Source organism: Pelmatolapia mariae, linkage group LG2 (assembly GCF_036321145.2).
Source record: "Pelmatolapia mariae isolate MD_Pm_ZW linkage group LG2, Pm_UMD_F_2, whole genome shotgun sequence".
NCBI lineage: Eukaryota > Metazoa > Chordata > Actinopteri > Cichliformes > Cichlidae > Pelmatolapia > Pelmatolapia mariae.
The window spans coordinates 16,481,249-16,504,047 of record NC_086228.1 but is presented as its reverse complement, the minus strand read 5'-3'; the positions used below and the strand labels follow the sequence as shown (position 1 = coordinate 16,504,047).

Sequence of the window (22,799 nt, the reverse complement as noted above, 5' to 3'; positions counted from 1 at the left end):
TTTGTCCCCCTTCGAAGTATTTAAATAAAAAAGACAAAAAAATAAAATTATTCATAAGATAACACAGTTCACGTGAGCTTTTCATGACTGTTCCTTTAATGGAAAAAACCCACCCACTCAGCATGTGACCCAACAAGGAAGTTTAAACGCGAGATTAATTAAACACACGAGTTGTGTTTTTCAAGCAGCTCTTGTGTGTTTTTTTCTAACGACTTATGGGGATGTAAATGGTAACCGCGAGAATATAGCAATGAAGTGATAATAGTGTTGTAGTAATATCCATGCATCGACAGGACAAAATGTTTACATTTCTACTGATTTGCACTTTAACGTCGCTTTTAACGCTTGGACATGCATCGTTACCGCTTGTGATCAATACTTGGCCATTCAAGAATGCAGCGGCTGCAGGTAGGCCAATCTTTTACACGACTATGAATTGTGTTAGACAAAAAAAGAAAGATTCATTCAGGCTGGAGCCCAGTCACGTGACACTGTGGTCTAAAATTGCAGATAAACAGAATTCACACACACGCACACACCAAAATAATATATATATATTTTTTGTACTGATCGATTGTTTTCTGGCTGAGCTTTAAGAATCAGTGGGCGAGTTGTCACGAGGGGTTTTGCAGCCCACTGAATTTATACCACTGTTGCGCTCTGTATTATACTTCCGCTTTCAATTTGAGATCCAACTTGTAAGTGTCCTAACGTATAATTTACATACTAGTGTATACCCATGCTGTTGTATTGTTTGGTCTGTTATACTGTTGTCAAACTGATATACTTAATCACATTGAGAAAAGTAAGAAAAGGTAAGGTGGGTAGATGGTGTTTATATGGATAACAGATGATAAATATGAGCTATTAAATATTCATGTAAGGCGAAATGTGTTCATACCTATGTATGATTAAGGGGCCACGTCAACTGTCCCTTTTATAAAAAATAAATAATTAGATAAAAAAATAAGCCTACTACTACACTCATTAGCCAGCTGCCAACCCCATTCAGTTCATAATGCCATACTTACATGCAATTTACATAACAATAGCTTACATCTGACAAAAATGCATATAATGGCATGCTGAAAAGAAGAAATCATTTGTGTAGGCTGGACTAATTCACATTTTGATAAGTTAATTCATACAGTTTCTTGACAATCATTGCAAGTTCCTTAATACAGTAAACTTAACTTCATAAGTTAATGTGTCAAATGATGTAATGCTATATTGATAGTGTAAACATCACTCTTTGGAAATATTCAATATTTAGTAAATCAGATCGTGTCCTGAAATTTAAATAATATAAAATAGCCCATTAGGACGTGGTTGCAAAGCGACATGATGCATAATATCTATTATTGATTGGAACCTTCAGGGATACAAGATGTACCAGTTTTGGTTGCTCAACTCCTGATCACGTAAAGGAGAAGTTTGTGAGCAAACAGACAGAGAGAGAGAGTTTGTGGGTTTTAGTGCAATATTTCACTAAAGTTACAGCTATGTAGGTTTGCAGACATAAAAATAAACAAACAAAACATAAGGTAATTCATGATCCTCAGAATAGAAGGACAAATTGGATTTAGCAGCTGCACTCCTGTTGAGTCTAATATGACAGTTTTCACAGAGTATTAATAAAAATAACTATGTCTATAATTCTATTTAGCGGCAGACTTTATTGTTAAAGTCAGTAGAGTCATGTTGTATTAATTAGCAGGCATCGTGGTACTTGGTGACAATCACAGCCATTTGTTCTCAAATGCAAAGGTTTGCTGTTTGATGTTGCTCTGTAGGACTGTAGGCTTTTCTATGGATACATATTGGTCATCACTTGCAAGAATCATTGTGTTCATTATGATTTTGTTGCATTATAATGCAAGAAAATACATACAAAATTCTCCAAAAGGAGAACTAATTTTTTTGTTTGTTTGTTTGCTGTATTCATGTGGCTCACATGGAGCTTATCCATACAGTATGTAAGGCCATCAGAGGCTTAGATGGGCTGCGAAATGGACAGAACCCGCTAGGCTTCTTAGCTGCCATTGCCACGTCTGCCCATACTCAATTTGATTTCCTTCTGGATGATACATTGGACATGTTCAAATTGAAACTGAAAATATTTCAGCATTGCTTGGGACTTATCCGTCAAGTGGATTTTCACCAGGTGCACAGCTCAAAATGAAAAATGATAGAAATAGTATTCAAAACATTTTGAGCAACAGCTCAGACCTGTAGATGATTAAAGTTAACTAAAAATCTCACTATTTGATAGATGGATGCCCTTTCATTTATCAGATGTATATCACCTCTTTTCCCCAAGGAGGATATGAAAATGAAAAATGTACCCAGCTATCTGTTTTGCGGCGAGATATTTAAAGGTGTAGTCTGTGAGCCACGGCTATTGATCCGCCCATGCAGGCCTCTTTTCCTTTGGGGGCTTACAGAAGCAGATGACAATAGCAGGCTAATCTCTTCCATTCAGCAGCATTTTCTAAAAGAAAAGGATGTAATTCTGAGTTTGATATGAAGAAAAAAAAAGAATTATATCTCAAGACAAGAGTACTAACTTGAGAATAGAATTTCAAGAGCGATAAGTCATAAATGATAAGAGGGAGAATATGTGTAGTGCTGAACACAATGAATTTAGAAGCAAGCTGGTGGTAGGGTACCAGTTGGTATTTTGATCCCCCATGGGCACTTGGGGGATCAGTGACCAAATGCTAGTGTGTTTTCTGTTTAATACCTCTGTTTTGTACTGGTCATCTAAGACAAACTTTAGCTCATAGATTTTTAAATTTGACAAGCAGATGCCATCAATTCAGTTCTATACCCTACAACAAAAAATAACCAAACAAAACAGTTGTTTGACAAGTGTTTCTGTTAAATTTTGCAGCCAAATGCTACACTCGTTGACTACCAAATGTACAAGATATCTCTCAAGGCTTTGTCAGCAGTGTCTTTGTCAAATTTTTGTCAAACAGATTTGCTAGACAGAGGGATTCCATCCTACCACTGCAAAATGTGACTGGCAGAGGCTTCCTGTCATGGGGACAGCATTTGTTTCATTGTAAAGTATATTGCATGCTGATTGATTCATTGTGTCTGCAGCATGGAGTGCCCTGCAGTCTGGTGGCTCAGTGTTGGATGCAGTGGAGAGAGGCTGTGCCCGCTGTGAAATGGAGCAGTGTGATGGCAGTGTAGGCTATGGCGGGAGCCCAGATGAGTCTGGGGAGACCACGCTGGATGCATTGATCATGAATGGGTAAACCATGGACATGTCCTGTGCTTTTATTATTAGTAAAAATCTAACATGGGGTAAAAAAAGCCACTTCTATAACAGCATAGTTAAGCAATAAAGATTGATAACAGAGAATTTAAAAAAATGCAGTTAAAAACTGTTACGTTTTTCTCTAGTTCCTATTTGTCTAGCTTCCCCCCCCCAAATCTTATGATTTAATAGTATGTAATGAACGCCTGAGCCTAAATGAGTATAGGATTGATTGCATTTTTTAAAACTGGAAATTACATATATTTAAAAGAGAGTTTCTTAGATCTTGACCATGCTAATTAAGCTCCTACAGTTTTCAGCATATTATATATTTTTTTTATTTTTTTTATGAGCCTTAACTGGTTCTTTCCTGCAACTTGTTCTTCAATAAAACACAAAGTCTCAGTAGGATCTGAACATTTAACAATTATTATGTCCTAAAATATTACATTTACCCACTCAGAAGTTTTTATGAGAAGCAAATGTAATCTCGCAACAAAACCAAGCGGCAAGCTGTTTGTTATTTCTCTGTGGAACAGTGCTTCTTTTATTTTGCAGGGAAATTGACATTTTTTGGCTACATAGTCATGAATACATTGCGAGGATAGGATAGTCTCCTCCACACAATCCAATATAGCTGCATAAGAAATCCAGTAGGTATCACCAGCAGATGTATTGTAGCCTCTGAGTGCTGGAATCTAAACCATAAAATTTAATGTAATCCAGCAGACCAGTCTGGCAATAAATATCAGCTCTGCAAAATTGTTGAATTTTTGATACTGTGTCAGGGAGGAGTTAGCTCTGTGGAAATTCTAGAGGCTTTAGTTTCTTTTGATAAATATTAGAAACACATTTCAGTATAATGTAGCCTATTACACTACCACCGCAAAGGGCAGACCTTAAAAATTAGCTTCCATTCACTCACACTCTCAGAGAAAACAGAAAATTCCAAGCATTTCTCTATTTGGATTTAGCTGAAGAATGGTGTGTTACAGTCACAGCTAAGTAAGCCAGGTGTGTCAGTGCATACACTCCCTTACTGCTGAAAAACATTGTTTGTGTTCATCTCTGGGCAACTATTTATGAGGGGTACAGGGGGTTAGCGGTGTGAGGGCAGTGTGTGATGCATGCACCTATTGTTGGAGCGTGCACTCATTCCTAACACTAGTTTATGACTGATATATATGACTTGCAGATACTGTTTGTGCCCAGTAAACCAGAAATGATGTTTATTTTCTGCGGATTCTCTATGAGCAGTGATACAATGGAGGTGGGAGCAGTTGCAGACCTGAGAAGAATCAAGAATGCCATTGGAGTTGCGAGAGCTGTGATGGAGCACACTGAACACACATTGCTAGTGGGAGAATCAGGTATTGTTATGGTTTACGTCGGCAGGAATTGTTTTCACATTCTTGCTATTTGTTCAACATCATACAGATTTATTAGAGCCAAAGAATTTCAGACACGGTTTAATCTTTAATCTGTAGACCTCGTGACCTGCAGTAAAAGGTCTTGAGCATAAAGAGAATACCAAACCATAAAAGAGTTTTTATTTTTCCTTTTCCTACTAAATTAGCACATTGTGAGAACTGCACACTGGTCTGCAAGTCATTTAAAGGAATCTGGAGGCCAGTGTTGAATCTTTTTTTTCTCCCCCAATGTAAAGTATTTTTTAAATCAAATAATATTGCCCATATGTCGAGAAATCCTAACAATCCAGATAATCCTTATTAAACCTTTATTCTTCAGGAAGTAGTAAGGTCACTTGTATTCAGAACATTGGCCTCTTGTCCACCTTAAAAAACCAAGGCGACAAGTTTAAATGAGATGGAATTGCCTCAAGTCTCTCCTTTGTTTGTGACCGTGTGTTTTTTGTTATAACCCAAGGTCAGAGTGGTCCACAATGTCTAACTTGACCTGAAAGTATTACTTCTCTCTTTATAGCTTCAGTGTTTGCTGAAAACATGGGCTTCATTGCAGAAGACTTGACTACCAACAAATCTGTGAATATTTTCTCAGAGTGGCTGAAGGGCAGCTGCCAACCTAATTATCGAAAGGTGTGTGTGTGTGTGTGTGTTTTAGGCTGTGTGTTTTTCTCACTTGTGTTGGCTACAGGCGTGCTGCTTCTAAAAGATTGATATTAAACAGGACAATTGACAAGCATACGAAAGTAGTTCATAAAAGAGCCAGCTTTTGTGGTAGAGGTGATGCCCTACAGCAGTGAGTTGTTGCTTTTCTGTAGAATGCTCCTGTTAATTTCGCCAATAACTTCCCAAAATCTCCAAACTAAATCAGCTGTTATCTGTCTACAGAGTATCCAGTGCTCAACTGATTAAATTTAAACTAGCTATACAGCCCAGTACAAGAAGTGCCTGTTCAAAGTTCATCCTGAAGGCAGTGAAGGAATAGATAACACTGATCACTTGCTCTTACCCTAAAGGGTACTTGGATGTTTTAAAGGGTTTTACATTCACCTTATTTGAATAGAATATAGCACACTTTGCTTTGTTAGTAATGCACAGGTAATTTGAGAACACATTCGAGCTTTGGCATGATGAACAAAGTGTAAAGAAGTAAAGTTGCTTCTGTTAAACATTCTGTATTAAAAGACCTTTAAGCAGACTTTTTAGTCCACGTGTTAAATTTAACCTGCACCCAAAGCACAAATGTTGTTAGGGGTTTTCAAAAGTCACAGGTTTTACAGCTGTTCACCCAACTCAAAGGGATTCCACTTACCTGTAACTTCAAAGGAGCAGACTGAACTTTTCACACCACTCTATACAGTCAGTTGACTCACTCATATCAGCAGACAAGACTCCTTGAGTTAGAGGCAGGGAGCCCTTTCTTAAACTACCCCCATGCTCTGACAGATATCCACATCTTGTTCTCTGTGCTGACACACTATCCAGAAGATTGAGGTGGTCCAAAAGGTTGTCTGTGTCTCACCATGACATGTTTGACTACTGAAAGACAGGGAAGACTCCCTACTGTATGTTATTAAATACCAAACCACTTGGTGACAATAGCGCTGATGGTTTTATGTAATTAAATCATGGCAAATCAGAGTGCTCGCAGATCAGCATGTCTAGCTTGTGTGCCATTACAGTAATTGAGTCTCGGGATAATAGCATTATGCAAACAGTGATGCAGTTTTCTCTTCTGTTGAAAGAATGTCAGTCCAGAGCCTTCCAAATCCTGCGGACCATACAGGCCGAAGGCAACGTGGAAACAGAGCAAGAGGGCACGGCATGCTAATATCCATGCCCATGACACCATAGGTAGGTTTTTACCAGCTGACACAGAGTCAGCTTTCCTTAGGCATTTTATAATTTAGTATTTAACTACCTCATTGAAACCAGACAGGTATGAAAATTTGTTTAGTTGTATAATGGGCCACATAAAGAAGGTTTTCTGTAGAGTTTTTAGAGTTTGAATTTGTATTTCTGTCCAAAAAATACTACTCAAAAATAAATATTCCTTATTGCTTCTACATGAATTCCCAGTTTAATGGGTTGGAGCTAGAGTTATATATTACTGATCAGTGTGCTTGGAACTACTGGGATATTTCATGGTGTGCTCGAAAAATTTAATCAGTGTCGACACTAGCTCACACGGGAGCTTGTAATTACTTTGTCTAGCCCCCCCCCCCCCCCCCCCCCTTTTTTTTTTTTAAACCTATGAAGAGGTGGCTGGTGTTTCAGAATCAATTATTTTTTTGCACCAGGGATGATCGCTCTTGATCGTGATGGCCATGCGGCTGCTGGTACATCAACCAATGGATTAACTCACAAGGTTCCAGGGTATGTATATTATAATGTTTTTTTATCCATATGTAAGTTTACATACAGGTTTGTAGCTCAGAGTTAGATCCAGATGCATATTTTTTGTGTGCTTTTTATGAGGCACTCTACTGTGTTTACATGCTCATGTTTCCTGTCCTGCAGTCGTGTTGGGGACTCTCCTATAGTGGGGGCAGGTGCCTACGTAGACAGCTTAGCTGGTGGTGCTGCTGCCACTGGAGATGGAGATGTCATGATGCGCTTTCTACCAAGGTACCTCAACCATTTTATTATTAAATAAATGATAAATAAGCTTTTTGTCTTTTGTGTCAGGAAAAAAAGAATCTACTTAGCAACATAACTCATGTTAAAGGGGTTTATTCTTAAGTGTAACTAAGGAGGTGGGTAGGGATTTACTTTCACTCTATAGATTATTTCAGTAGATCAAAATAGGTGTTATATTTATTCCAGAAAACAATGTGAACTTACTCTATTGTTGTACTTATAATTCTTTAGGACATCTCGCCTGGTTTGAAACTTCTTTGTGACTTTTTCCCAGCTACCATTTAAATAAAAGGACTGTTGGGTGGCTTTTTCCTTGACAGATTTATTTATTTATTTTTTCAAAGAGAATATCGACATGTGTGACGTGTGTTGATTTTAAACAGCCAACTTTGGGCTTGAGCCCCAAGCTGCAAGTGCAAAAATAGTATTATAAAGAGTGGAAGTGTGACTATGTTGCCCCAAAACTGTCATTTGTACATTCCACAGCTGAAGTGAGATTTCACTAAAGCGACTGTTTGTTTCCAGGCTGTGAGAATATATTTGTCTCAGAAGGGTTATTTTTTTTTAAGCTTTATTTATCTAGGATAGTTTAGCGTGCACACATACTGAGCTGAATCCAGCTTAACATTCAGCTACACGCATGCACAACACACCAGACCGCAACCTGAAGGGTCCCCATTTTCAATCAGATTATTATTCACTTCCAGGAACTGCTGGGTGGGTAGAGAACCATGTTACTAGTGAAAGAAAGCCTTTTTCAAAGCCCAAGTTTTAATACCTGGTATGTCTGATTACAACTCTGCCCAGGGACTATGCTGTCAAAATGCAGCAGCACCAGGCCATTTTAGAAACAGTTGCCTTCTGTGTTGGAATCGTTGTTAAACTGCTTATCCATGAATTCTAAATGTTTAAGTGACTATGAGATGATTTCCTATGTTGGATGCACTATATATATATCTATCTATCTATATATATACACATATATATATATATATATATATATGTATATATGTATATATATATATGTATATATGTGTATATATATATATATATATATATCTATCTATCTATATATATATATATGTGTTTTTACACAAACTAATTTGCTTGCGATGCAGTCTGGAAAACAACATGCAGGATTGTACTTGTCCTGTCAGAATAATTCACTGAGGAACAAGGCTCTTGCAAATTTTCCATTTAAAACCCCCCCATACTTTCACCGAGGTCAATTATAGGAAATTTGCAGTGTGTCACTCATTGTTTTGTACAATTGACCTAAGGCTAATGGAGTTAATGACACCAGCAGTGTCTGGATGGAGCAAATAATTTAAAAGTAATGGTACATTAATACAAATGCTCCTCATGTTAATTTTTGTACATTTTTGTGCATTATGTTCTTGTATACCATAGAGTGAGGCAGGGGTCCTTTTTTTTTCCCATTAAGTAATTATTCAGGTTGTTGCATTATTTTTATTCCATGTTATGACTTCAAGTGCATCACTGTCATGATCCTGGTTGGAGGCCCTGACAGCACTTGTTAGTTTGCCTCATGTGTGCTCCGTGTAATCCTGCCAACAGCTACTTGGCCGTGGAGTTGATGAGGGCCGGGGTGGATCCCTCAGCAGCCTGCAAGTCGGCCATTTCCAGAATCAAGAGGCATTACTCTGAGTTCTTTGGAGCTATCATATGTGCTAACACAACAGGGCATTATGGTGAGTGTTGGAGTTTACAAATCGTAAAGTTCCTTGCCCAGAGTACTGGCACAAAAACTGACAAATGTATAATTTTTTTTTAAAAAGTAATATTCACTTAAAACTTTATCATAAACATGTTTGAGAAAGAGATGATAACAAGGCAGTCCTTTGTAAATTAGGCCTGAACTGAACAGATACAATTCAAAATTTTAAAGATTAAAAATGTAGCCACAATCCAATGGCATTAAAAGAATATTTTACTGCTATAATATCATTAACAAACACTAAAATTAAGTATGCTGAAAAGCATACTTAATACTTTTAAAGCAAATGCTTTCTGGGACTGAGAAATAATAGCCTTAATGAAGTTCAGGCATTGCTGTAGCAATCTTTTGTACAAGGGTTTAACTAGATCACAGCAACATTAAAGTTAAATGAAGCTGTCTTCTCTTCTGTTTCTTTTACCTTTACTGATCAGCTCCAACAAAATTTGTTCTACCCTAGAAGTTATTTTGTTCTGAGGTCAACCACCACAAAGTCTGAAATTAGAGTGCCAGCCAAAGCGGCACACCCTTCATCTCTTCTTGTTCAAATAAGACAACCTTTTCATCTTTAAGTAATGTATCCATTTACCCTACATCCACAATGTTTTCGTTACCACCTGCACGCATTCTTCTTACTTTGGCACCAGAGAAAATGAGGTCTGAATGTAATGAAACACCTGGATAAACAGATGTTAACAGGTTATAAGAATTCTCATTGTCAGACAGCATATGCATTTAAAAGTCGAATTTCATGTCACAACTAAATGGGGTCTTAATGAGGCAGAGTTAGAAAGGTTTGTGTTCCTGCAGTACTTCAATTTCTCCTTCATCTCTGCAGGTGCAGCTTGTAACAAAGTCCCCGGCTTAAACAAGTTCCACTTCATGGTAGCAAACTCCGAGACAAACACACCAGTCCTAAAATCTGTTGATTGCTTTTGAATAATTTATAACTCTATGCATATCTTTTGAATTAATACTACACATGCAAATTTTATGATGATTTATTTGCTAAATAAAATCTGTTTTAACTGTTGATGGTTTTGCATTTTTGGATTTATCTACATGTCTTAATTAAAGGTAAACTCATAATACCAAATAATTTGAAACTGAGACTTTATTAGAGATTTATTACAGCTGGTACGAACAAAGAAGTTGGCCATGATTTGAAGGTCAGAAGCTTAAATGGACGGGAATATAGAGCAAGGGTATATTTGATACTTGTGACTAGTCATCCACCCCATTTCTATATCAAGTTATTTTTATAAACACTGAGGATTCAGGGTTTCACTTGGGAGCAATATATGGCATTAGCAACCAGGTAGGATGGAAACCCCTGGTCCATTCTCAGCCCACTGGAAAAAGTCACACTGTTTACCCTTTTGAAAGCTGCAGGTGTAAAAATTCCGGCCGTTGTTGGGTCCTAGTTTCAGAACAGTCCTCATTAAACAGCGCTTCCCGTGGTGACAAAAAGGGAAGTGCAAGTCTGCCCACTGCAACAGTGAAAATAAAGTTTGGTTAGCTTGGATGTAGAGCTGTAAACTTTTATTTCAGTTATTTAAGTGTTTATTAAACAGACTGCTAACAGACTGAGCAAAGGCTAGAAAACAAGAGAAGCAAACCGAAAACAGATAAGCTGCCTTCCACTTTCACCTCAAAGAAGTTACACTTGGTGTCTCTGGGTAGCGAGCAGGAGTAGAACTGTCGTCCCTTATTCTCCCCCTCCTTGTGGACCACTCTGAGGACAGCTGGGCGACGATGGGATGCACAGCGAGGGGCACTGGGACTGAGAGGAATGGAGGTTGCACGGCTTGTCGCTTCCATTTTGTTGGTACTGACAGGAGTATAGAGATAGTGTCATCAGTTTGAAATGCACTGAAAATATAACACAGCCAAAGCTGTCACATGAACACTAATTAGCAAACTAACCATTTTGTCTTGATGTGTGTTGGGGAAAAAAATGTGTATGTTTGGTATCCTACCATGACAGTTTATCCATCTGGGGGTTTTTTTTGTGTGTTGTATTAAAATACTAAATTTTGGGGGTTCCCTTCTTAAATCTCACTCATTTCCCTGAAGTTGCAAAAACTTCTCTTATTAAAAACTTACCCATGAATATCCAAGTAAGAGATTCACTCACCTTGAGTTTGGGGTTCCATTTTGAGCATTGTTACTGGGAAAGGGGCTGTGATCAATTCTCATTTTCTTGGATGGGTGACTGTAGGAGGCCAGTGATTCCCCATCGGACAGCTCGGCTCTTTGCTTCTGCCAGCCACCAGAGGCATAATTGGGGCTTGTTGTCCCTTGGCAAACACTGTATTTATATAAACCTCCTTCTGCCGCCAAGGAATTCAAATGACTCCCGGCTTGGGAAAGCGGGACTTTTGCAGGCTTTGCCTTCTTGCTTAAGTCGGAGAAAACAAGGGTGGAAGTCCCAAATGCAGACCTCCAGTTGACTTTGAGCTCCTCTTGTGGTTTCTTGAAGGCAGTGCAGGGGTATTTAATCAAATCAGCAGTGAAGGGTGATGCTTCAACGCTAATGTCATCTGTGTGGACTGGGGAGATGGAGCCACAGAGAGAAACTCAATTCATGTTCAGCAGCTGCAGCTCATTCTGATGCACCGACTGCACCCATAAAATGCAGGTTGTTGTTAGTTTTAAGTGGTTAGCTTGCCGTATCATTTATCAGTAGGCAGTATATTGCCGTGCTGTGTAGTCAAATGAAATGTCACACAATATGTGGTGCTGAAAATGCCCTCATGCAAAATTCTGTCAAATGAACCACCGTATCAAAAGCTTTAAAAATGTTTTCAGTAATGGACTATGGAGCCTGACATAACAGTCATTAACAAGGAACTGTGAATAAATATCACTCTCCAGTCCCTCAAAAGCTACCATTAAAGTGGCCATGAGCAAAGCCCTTAACCCCCAACTGATTCAGAGGATATGCACAGGGGTCCGTTGCAAATGTATAACTGTACATATGCAAATCAGGGTATTACTGAAAGAGCGAGTGTGCTCAGTCAGCTTTCCATGGAGAAATAAGTGTCTGTTATTCATTTAAATCAACCTCAAAATGTCACCACTATTCTCACTTACTCACACACATCTTTTAAACAGTCCAGATGGACGCTGACATATGTGACGTAGCCTTTAAACCTTGTTAAAACTCAGATGATTATATTGGACTTAAGAATTCAAATCCCACTCCCATCCTCCCAAAATGGGAAATATTTTACTATCTAATACCACTGGACTAAAGGGGTTTGTTCTAGTAATGATTAACATAAAAAGACTCTGTAGTCTTAATTCAAATAAAATATTACAAAAAAGGAAAACAATTTAAGGGTACACAGTGAAGCCATCATAGCAACGTGTCCATGTCCTTGAAGCTCAGCACAACCTCAGGTTAACAGCTATTCAGTTGTTCAATCAGCTATTAATTAAGAAAACTGGACTGTATACAAAATACAAACTAACCCTTAAACCCTTCAACTGTAGCTTTATGCGGCAACAGTGACACTACAAGGACATTTCTTGCAGACACTAAATGGCCAACTGACAGACATGCTCATTATCCGTACTGCAACATACAAACACACACAGAGAAGCTGCGTCGCCTCGCTGCAGTGTCACTCTGCCATTTTCCATCTTTTTCTGAAAAGTGCTTAAGCATCGCTGTCTAACTGTACAAGATATCATTCAGCTAAACAGCAAAACTATGGCACTGTTTTATCTCTTGTTAGCAAAGACATTTTATTCGCTCCAATTGAGTGACTATGAAGACAGAACATTTCACTTACCCTTGGGTCTTGGAGTGAGGCAGGCATCACACGCTGTTGCTGCTGGCTGGTTGATGAGTGTGCAGAGCTGACAGGCCCAGTCCTCTTCCTCTTTCTTAGCCACATTATCACTGGTTCTATTGCAGGCCCAACCAATCAGGCTGTTTCGGACTGGAAGCTTACTAAATAAACAAAGCAGGGCAACAGTGATGATTATAATGTACTTCTGCTGCTGCGAATTTTATTGTGCAAAAATGTGAGGTTTCCACAGACATACATTTACTACATTACTAAATGTGAGTCAGATTTCTTGTATTATTGATATTATTGTTCCAAATGTTGAGAGTAATTGGAATTATTAGCTCTCTAAAGTGGTTAAAAAATTAATAAGCAATGAGAGCTGTTTTATATTGTGTTGTATATAGTTTAGAATAGGGGTGGGATAGATGGAGCATAGCATTGCCATATATTGTATGGTGATATTGTATTGATGCAGGGAAACCAATATTGATATTTTATTGATAAATAAATAAGCTTAAGCATGCAAGCTTAGATTAAATTGGCTCAACTGAAAAAAAACCCCATTAACACTGGACACACTTAGTTTGACAAAGCTACCTCCTAATTCAGAGCAAAAATAATGGCCCAGTCACACCAATAAAAACAGGAAAATAACCTCCTTGTATCTACAAAAAACGGTAAAAAAAACCCTGTCACAGTCTGACTTGGACTGACTGCAATCAGTCTCAGACAGATTGGTGAAGATATTACTGTCTAAGCTATTATTCAGTTGAAAACAGCCAGGTAAATTTCTGTTAAATGGGAATTTCTTTTATGTAGACAGCAACAGATGCTTGATGTGTGATTTTCAATGATTTCTCATTGTTAATTGCTATATTATCAGAAATACGTAATTGCCAAGTTAACCCCAAAACAGATAGTAACAGTTTAACTTTGGGGACACAATTTGCAGTTGAAAAAAGGCAAACAATTGCAGTATATGTTACTGCAACATTCATCATATTTCAAAATGTTAAGAATAGCAATAGTATTGTATCAGCATTGTGATAATATCCTACTGTTGGTTTTCTGTTAATTTATACCTCTATTTTTTAGTCTATATACATTGTGCTTAAGACATTTATTAGATCAGCACCCAGTGTAAGATTTATGCATGAATTTTCAAATTTACTGTTTTACTAAAAACCGAGTGAAAATATTATAGTTTAGGATGCTAGATTACAATTATTTAATTGCATCCCTGAACAGAAAAAAATAGTTTTAAGGGTTGAATGTTATTCTTGATTAATTTCTGACTACTCAGAGATTTTAACTTGACACAAGTCTAAAATGTGGGTTGTTATGGGGGGTTTATTAATACATTTGTTAAGCACTGTACATTATAAAGTTAAATGTGAAATGACTATGAAGATGAGTTCTTGATGAGTTTCAGAAAAGGAAGTTGTAGACTGGATAGCTTATTTAATTTAATACAGAAAAGTTTTTGGGATCAAATGATAGCCATTATGTGTTATCACTGAAATGGCTCATGGGGGAACATTTTTTTTAGTTTGTTTTTTTAAAGCAGAAAGTCACCTTCAGTCATTATAAGATTTAAGGTGAAATTCAGAATCAGCCCATTTTGTTTCTTTATTGTCCTGTATCCTGGAGACTCTAGCATCTTTTGTTTAATGACATAATGAACATTATTGAGACAATAAAAATCTAAAATGGTTGCTTGAAAGAGCGATTTCAATTAGTTTCTTATTTAAGAAATAATGGGAGGTCAAAAGAGACCCCTGTATCAGTCATGAGTGGGAGATAATGATGTTAATGATGATGATAATGATATACTTATGTACCTAGTTTCCTGGTTTTTGTTTGACTTTTTTGAAAAGGTTCTTGGATAAATATGTGACAGTCTTTTTTTTCCCTTTAACTTTGTGGGATGGAAATGACTAATACTTGATGTGAAGGTGCATTATGATTCCATGTATAATTGGCCATAAAATGCCAGCGTACCTATATTATACTTTCAAAAGTAAGTGTCACTTTATTTAGCTATATGTAACTTTTCAGCAGTGAAATAATTCCTAAATTATTATATTTTCTTTGGATTGTCTGCACAAATAAAGACGATTTTGATCAATTCTGTTCAGAAATGTAGTCACCCAATTACAACAGCAGTTGTAATATATTAAGATATAAACCATGTAGACACCTATGAAACTTTTACCTAGGCAAATAATTACAGTTCAAGCAGAGGAGAAGACAGGCAAGAATGAAATGTGTTTTATATAATTGCTCCAAGCGTACATGATAGTGCTCTGACATGAAGCTAGACTATGTTTGACAAGAGGGTAAATCTGCAGCGCCAACAGTCATGGAGGAGCAAAGTAGCGGTGGCTTTCAGGAAACTTCTCACAGATTGCTTCATCAGCTGTGTAATGCGTTGTAAGGGCTTTAGACTCTAACCCCTCGCAAAGCTTTGCTCAAACACAGCCCAGGAGGTGTTGAGCCTGTGCCCTGTCTGGCAAACACAGCCTTATATGCGCATTAATTTCCCTCATAACACTTCCCACTCCCTGCCAAGCCCATCTGCCTGCAAAGATGGCCTCTCTAAATTTGAACATATTATCTAAAGAGCTTTGGAACTTTATGAAAAGACTAGCTTTTGAAAAATGACACCTAGCTTTACTATGTTGGTTTCTTTACTGCTCATATATGTTTAATAAGTTAGTGTGTTAAAATTTTAAATACAAAGGTACACATTTTGTAACAGAAGAGGAATTGTCGCTTTATTCTATCACTGGAATATTTCCACTCATATTATAGTTCTTAGACTCCCAAGTTCCAAACCTTTTTCATCCGATGCACCACCAAAAACCTGTCCAACGGACTCAAGTATCCCATTCATCAAAACCACCTGTACTCGAATGTGTTTAAACAGCCATTTATCAGTTGTAGTTAGTGAACTTTTTATGTAGTTCAGTATATTTCACTGTTTGCTTACTATTCCATTCATTTGTCCAGCGCTTTTTGTTGTAAATCCATTCAGCAGCTATTTAGTGTTTAGTGGCCACAACCATGTTTTTCAATTGTTATTCCAAAAGGCAATGAGCATGCTCTTTCGAAAGACAGATAATCCTGCATTTTGAAACATAATATGACCAACATTTATACAAAAGATTTTTATTGATTTACTATTCCCAGTAAGTCCTAAAATTAGGTTTTCCCAGAGAATTCTATAAGACTAGAAGTCTTTTTGCAGGAGTGGGCAAGAAAAACTGGGACTGTTGTGGTGAGCCTCACAGAACAGAGAACAGAATTAAGTTCATCTTATATGTAAGTAAAGATGATGGAAATGTGCAGATTGATGAAGGTAGTATGCTGTGCAGAGCTGTAGTAACTACGGAGGGATAAAGTTGACAAGCCATTCTACAAAGATATGAAAATAAGTTGTTCAAGCTAGGTTAGTAAGAGGTGATAATCAATGAGCAGCAGTATGGCTTCATGCTAAGAAAGACTACAACAGGTGTAATGTTTGCTTTGAGAGTGTTGATGCCATTGAAGTGAGAGAAGGTCAGAGTTGCACGGTGTCTTTTTGGAATTAAAGCATTCCATAGGGTGTCAAGAGAGGGACTGTGGTAGTGCAGGGAGGTAGTCGGGAGTAGCAGATAAGTATCTGAGGGTGGTGACAAACATGTATGAGGGCAGATAGACAGTTGTGTGGTGTGCCGTGGGAGTGACAGATGGGCTTAAGGTGGGGGTGGGAATACATCAGGGATCATCTCCAAGTCCCTTCTTGTTTGTAATAGTGATGGAAAGGTTGACACATGAGGCTAGGCAGGAGTCTCTGTGGACTATGATGTTCGTAGATGACATTGTGATCTGTAGCGAGAGTAAAGAGCAGGTGGAAAAGAACCTGCAGAGGTGGAGGTATGCTCTAGAGAGAAGAGAAATGAATGTCATTTGAAGCAAGACAGAATGCATGTGTAATGAGATGGAATTGTGAAGGTGAATGAGTTTAAATATATGAGGTCAACCGTCCAAAACAATGGGCCATGCGCAACAGAAGTGAAGAAGAGAGTGCAGGTGGATGCAGATGAGTTTCAGTGGCAAATCAGTGATGTGTAACAGAATTTAAAAAGCTATGCTTTGCTATTATGTCTGATTTGGAGAGAGGTGGTAACAAAAACACATCCCAATGAAGATCTTCACTGGGGATGACCAGACTGGACAGGTTTAGAAATGACAGCTCAGGTTGAGTGTACTGGTGACAAAACCAGAAAGGCAAGGCTGAGATGGTTTGAACATGTGTAAAGGAGGGACAGTGAAAATATTTGTTAAAGGATATTGAATATGGAGCTGCCAGGCTGGATGAAAACAGGAAGACAACTTATAAGATTCAGGGATGTAGTGAAGGAAGACATAAAGAGGTTTGGTGTGACAGAGGAGGATGCTAGGGATAGGGTGAGATGGAGGCAGATAATCCACTGTGGTGACCCCTTGTGTAAATGGGTACTAATCCCTGTATGGATATCACTGATAAGAAGGATGCACTACATTGTTGAGAAAAAACAAGGTAAATTTTTAATCTCCATCTTAGTTAAAACATAATTGGTGGCGGATATTTTAACAGAGCAAAGGAGCAGCCTGTACAAGAATAATACCTGCTCAGTCATAAAGGTCTACAAGGGTTTGTACCTTATGTTCACTCTGCTGGGATCTCCTTTCTGACAATGCTCACAGAAGTAAGTCATCCTTCCGTTATCTCCAAGCCGACAGACTGTGATGACATGAAAACACTGGCCGCACTGGGAACGCTTGTAGACTTTGTAATGTTTGTAGAGGGGAGAGCCAGATTTGCGACACTGACAGAGATGAGGAGGGCACACAAGAAGAAATAAAAGTATGAGGATAAAGAAAACAGAAAAAGATTACCTTTCCTCACTTCTCTGTTATGTATAGAAAGTAATATTTGTTTTTTCTGTTCTCTAGGTAGTGGGGCTTTGGCTTTTGCTCTCCTTTCCTGGCAAAACAGGATTTTTAGTTAATCTATTCTTGCAAGTGACTCTAAATGAGGTAGCAGCTAAATACCCAATTTAAATGTGCGCAGATCAACATAAACCCATACAGATCCCATTCAGATCCAAAAGACCAACTTGTGATTTATGCCTAACCTTGTAAAACAGAAGAGTAAAATCACGAGTCATTTTCACCAAATGGTGAATCTGTTCATCTGTCAGCTGCTGAACCTAAAAATGACAGAGCACATTTAGTGACAGTTCACAAAAAGGAGACTAAACCTTATTTGTGTAGCCCTTCATTTTAAAACAGAGACAAATAGCACTTCACAATCAAAATCAATACTACAAACACATAAACAATAAAGCACCAGATGGGAATGAGAAAGACTGTTTTAAATTGATGCAATGGGAAAACTAGCCAGCCACCAAGAAGCTGACTCTGGCTCAGACAGTGTATAAAAACAGTACTTGTTGCTCTTTCAGGACTCCTAGGGGCTTGGTAATAGAGGAGAAGCTCATAAAGATTCAGTGGTCCCAGAAGAAGAAGGGGCCAAAAGTCCTAGATTAATGTTTTGCTTCAGTGTGCTATATTCTCGTATCCTATCTAAAACTTTCTAAGGAGGGCAAAAATTCATTTCAGATTGGAGCCCCTAGTAATGTTTGAGTAATAGAAGTATTCATGCTATGAAGTTCTTTTACCTGCAATAAATAGGCCACTCAAAAATTACACCTTTCTTGTATAGTTTGCCTACCAAAAAAATATTCCCAAAGAGCCATGTGACGTATTGAATCCTTCACAGTTCATGTGATATCATTTCCAGATCAGGATTAGAAAATATTTTATTCATGTTTTAGGATAAATATATGCTATAAATCATAGAGAAAAGCCGGCTCGGGTTGCAATAAAGACCATGTACATTCATGAAAGTAAAAAATATTTCCATTTTCAAAAGGCACAGAGGGAAAGGCATATCTGTGCTGCAATGTGCTTGTTTGTCTTTTCCCTATTTTACCCACCTCATTGCAATGCATCACTCAATAATACAAGGGCTTAAACTTTTTCTGTGAGAGTTGTCTTGCATTTTTACCCTCTCTTTTGTATTCCTCTGCTGAACACAATCCATCATCTTTTCCATACCTTCACGGCTGGGTGGAGGCTAGAGTCAAACAGGGCTTCGTTTTTAATGATGTTGCCGACTCCCGGCATGACGGCTTGGTCAAGGAGAACGTCGCAAAGCATCCTGCTACTCTGGCTCCTCACTGCTTCCTCTGAGTGGGAGAAGCTGAACTTGGAGGAGCATACATCCAGACTCTCCATGGCCCTAACCCTCTGCTCACAGTCCTCTGTTAACCTGCAAATACACAGTTGTAGTAATGGAAAAAGGCAGAAAATATATAGCGACAGTTATTGAAAGTGTGCCACGGGGTCAACTGGCGCTCTCAAGGTTACACTTTTCAAAATTGTTTCTTTCATATATTCTGTAAGGTTTGTTTGTTATGAGATGGAATAACATAGGTGAAACCTTCACACAGAAGAAAAAAAATGTGGGTCTGACTGCTGAGCATTACAACAGGACCTTACAGACAATGGTCAGGACAAATGCTGAGCCAAAAAGGCTGTGTTTTTCATGCAACAACGGCCACTGTCTTCAGACACAGCCTAATGTAGGACATACTCACTCAATGAGACTCATAGCCCAAGGTGAACTCCTGTCACCTCAATCTATCTAGGCTGGGCTGGTGTCCCTGTTACCTTATTTCCACTGTGCTGTCAAAGAAGCACACAGTGTCGTCAGTAAGGTGTATTTCCAGCACAGGAGTGGAGTCCTTCCTATCCCTCCTCTCAGCAGGGTTTATACGCATTGATCCATTCATACCAAAGTGAACTCTAGAGGATGAAAGCAAGAAAGACAAAGAAAGCAAAAGGCAAACTTCATTTAAAGACAGCATGTCTTGATTCATTTAACACTCGACACTTGATCAGAGAAACATGGTCTTGTGGATGGAAACTCTACCCTTGCAAACTTATCGTGCAAGGTGTCATTGCCTTGCACAACAAAGCTCACTAGTTCATTTACATAGATATGAATCTATCTGTCCAGTAATGTGGGATGATTATTTAAAATAACATTTTCATTTCAAAAAAATAATATGAGCATAGTTAGGGTTGCATTATCTGAATGAATATGTTCCTGTAGATGCAGTAATATCTGTTGTAGTTGCTATCTCGCCAAATTACACTACTGCAACCTCTGTCGTTTTTTGCATTGGTGTGATTGCAAATCTGGATGTTTTTCTGTTTAATTCACAAAGTAACCAAAAACCACATGGTTCTAGTTTTTTTTGATTAAATAAATAAATACATACAAACATACATAGAAAAATAAAAACTAAATTATCCATATTGACTATTTCTCCTTATCACCATTATTGGCAAAAGGTAAAAACACAACTGAAAATTTGAACACTGTGCTGTGTACAAACACAAAACACATAAACCAACCAATAACTGGCTTTAATACAAGGGAAAAATAGCTTAGCTTTTACTGCCACAAAAAAAAAAAAAAAAAAATCACATTTTTGTAGTACTTATAAAAGCTGTAAGTTAACCCGAGCCTCCTAAGAATTGATCCAAATTGTAGACTTTATGACTGCTTTTTTAAGAAACTCAGATAGGAAAAGATGGACATAGCTTCTGGGTTTAAAAAAATGAAACCATTGCTGGAGTGCCTTAAACCTGCACTTGTTTTTTATTTTTTTAATAGCCACCTGGGGGTGGTGCTGGTATTTGCAAAAATAACTCCAGTTCTATGGACATCTAGAATATGACCACTGTAAACACTTTCCTGCTTAGTTCACGGGCTCAGTCGCTCTGTTTGGATCATATTAAATTAAAACAAATAAATTAATTAATAAATATTAAGTCTACTTACACTATGTGTATTTTGGCTAACGATTTATGATTGACAGGTTGTTAGCCAGTGAACATGGGGTTTCACAATCAGACCCGTCCCACTCACTCATCATATTGGGTTTCAAAACACCAAGATCGTGACAGCAAAAACACTCATCTTGATACGATCTTCAGAAACATTAGGTGACATCACAGTAGCTATGTCCATCTTTTAAACTGTTTATGAGAGTAGTGCATGATCATATAAACAGATTCATATTGCAAATTATACACATTTTGCTTACAGTGGGATGACTCAAATATTGAATCAAAGAGCAGCAAGCTAATCGGCTTATTCAGAAAAATGTGCTCCACTTTGAAAAGAAAATCCCAGATGTCACAGTTTTCCAAAAACACTGAATGCATGCAGCATTCATTGGTGACATCCCTCCAGACTCCGGTGCACATACAGTCGGTCGATAATGACAGAAAATGTCTAGACATTTATACAAACAGAAAGCAAAAAAAAAAGAAGTTGCAGGCTTACCTTAAAGCACGTAGACCAAAGTACATGAAGAGCTCCTTTCCCAGGGTTTCCACTCCGCTGTACTGACAACCATAAAAACAGTGGAAGGCGTTTGTCTCGGAGCTGTTTTTCTGTACAGGGATATAAGCCAGTTAGCAGCAAAAAAGCACAGACGAAGGCTGTCTTTGATCTTCTTTAATAACAGCTAGGTGGCTAGCATCCTACACGCCAAATTTACTACATAACTCGTTCCTCCGTGACATACAGTCTCACAAGGTTACTTACGGCTGATGTTGTCAGACTGCCTCTGATCGCTTTTACTTTCTGTCCTTTCTGGACTTTTAAGCGGATTTTCTCTCCGTTTAATGTGCATCCCGGCCCTTCAACCATTTTCTATTTCAAGATCTAAAGTCAAACTGTGTGTCAACAGTCCAAAAGTTTTGTTGTCGTGATCGTTCCCCGCCACAACATTCAATTTTGCGCATGTGCGGCACGACTTGTACCCGGAACTTGATGCATTAAAGGTACATTAACCTATTTTTCATAGCAGTGTCCTTCATTATGAAAGCAACATGTACATAGACATAAATATATATTAGGAGATTATGTAAGTATGTGTTTGCTTTATAATTAATTCCTTCCCACCCCATCTTCATCCCTTGAAGATGTTTGTTATTTTTTTCCTTTTAGTGAATAAATTCTTAATATGCTCTTCCTCCCAGCCCTGCGATGTCTATGCATATATTAAAGGGCATGAATAAGAATAGAAACAAATAAATAAACCAAATATGAGTAGATAAAGTAAAGAAACACTCTATGGAGTAGCTGTACATTCATTGGTACCCAGAAATATATGCAGTAAGCAGGCTTATTAAAAATTGAAACAGCTAAAACGTTAACGAGATGCATGCACATCAGTGGATCAATAATTACCATCCAAATTTATCTGTATATGGCTCTTCTAAATAATAATTATGGCTACCTTTGGTACTTTTTAGGTACTTTTTAAAATTCTGATTATATAACTTGTGGACTATCAGTTATACAGCTTCTGCACCTGTTCCCTACCTTATAATATTTCAAATACTTCACATAAATGGTAATAACATGCTGATTCTTTTTTCTAAAAATGAATGAATGAATATATAAATATAAAAACATTGCTATTGTAAACAAGAAATTGTGGTGAAACTGCAGAAGAGATTAGGAGATTTTTAAAGTCTCATATTCTCCTATGGGACAATTTCAAACGTAATAAACCGTCGTGCATAAATTAAAAATGGACACGGAACACAAACAGTAACGTGTTTCTGGCAGTGCAATATATGTATTGCACATTCATAGAAAGAGCGATTTCTTTTATTTTTCACTTGAGGGCGGCAGCGTACCGTTGTTGCGCCTGCACAAACACAAGGACATGTTTCTGGGCTGCAGGCTTTAATTTAACGTTTATTGAGATAAGCTAAAAGATACTAATTGTTCAGTTGAATTTAATTTATCC

At 37.8% G+C, this 22,799-nt stretch overlaps 3 protein-coding genes across 4 annotated transcripts in view; 1 reads left to right on the top strand and 2 right to left on the bottom strand.

Moving 5' to 3' along the window:
• Nucleotides 1-6,385, bottom strand: part of si:dkey-237h12.3 (teneurin-3) — a 177,233-nt gene extending 170,848 nt beyond the window's left edge. For both annotated transcript variants that reach the window (XM_063494038.1, XM_063494044.1), the window contains exon 1: nucleotides 6,005-6,385. The gene's annotated coding sequence lies outside the window, so the exon portion shown is untranslated. The remainder of the gene's footprint in view (nucleotides 1-6,004) is intronic.
• Nucleotides 140-10,103, top strand: aga (aspartylglucosaminidase). The gene is made up of 9 exons (XM_063494067.1): nucleotides 140-408; nucleotides 3,109-3,262; nucleotides 4,526-4,638; nucleotides 5,213-5,325; nucleotides 6,438-6,546; nucleotides 6,993-7,068; nucleotides 7,213-7,320; nucleotides 8,911-9,044; nucleotides 9,909-10,103. The coding sequence occupies exons 1-9, from the start codon at nucleotides 282-284 to the stop codon at nucleotides 10,007-10,009; spliced, it is 1,035 nt and encodes a 344-aa protein (XP_063350137.1). The 5' UTR covers nucleotides 140-281; the 3' UTR covers nucleotides 10,010-10,103.
• Nucleotides 10,104-10,186: 83 nt separating this feature from the next.
• neil3 (nei-like DNA glycosylase 3) lies at nucleotides 10,187-21,688 on the bottom strand. The gene is made up of 10 exons (XM_063494056.1): nucleotides 21,584-21,688; nucleotides 21,320-21,429; nucleotides 19,633-19,767; nucleotides 19,018-19,231; nucleotides 18,033-18,107; nucleotides 17,557-17,723; nucleotides 12,871-13,031; nucleotides 11,208-11,622; nucleotides 10,721-10,901; nucleotides 10,187-10,560 (listed from the first exon to the last, which is right to left on the bottom strand). Exons 1-10 carry the CDS (start codon nucleotides 21,686-21,688, stop codon nucleotides 10,378-10,380), a joined length of 1,746 nt encoding a protein of 581 aa, XP_063350126.1. The 3' UTR covers nucleotides 10,187-10,377.
• Nucleotides 21,689-22,799: the final 1,111 nt, after the last annotated feature.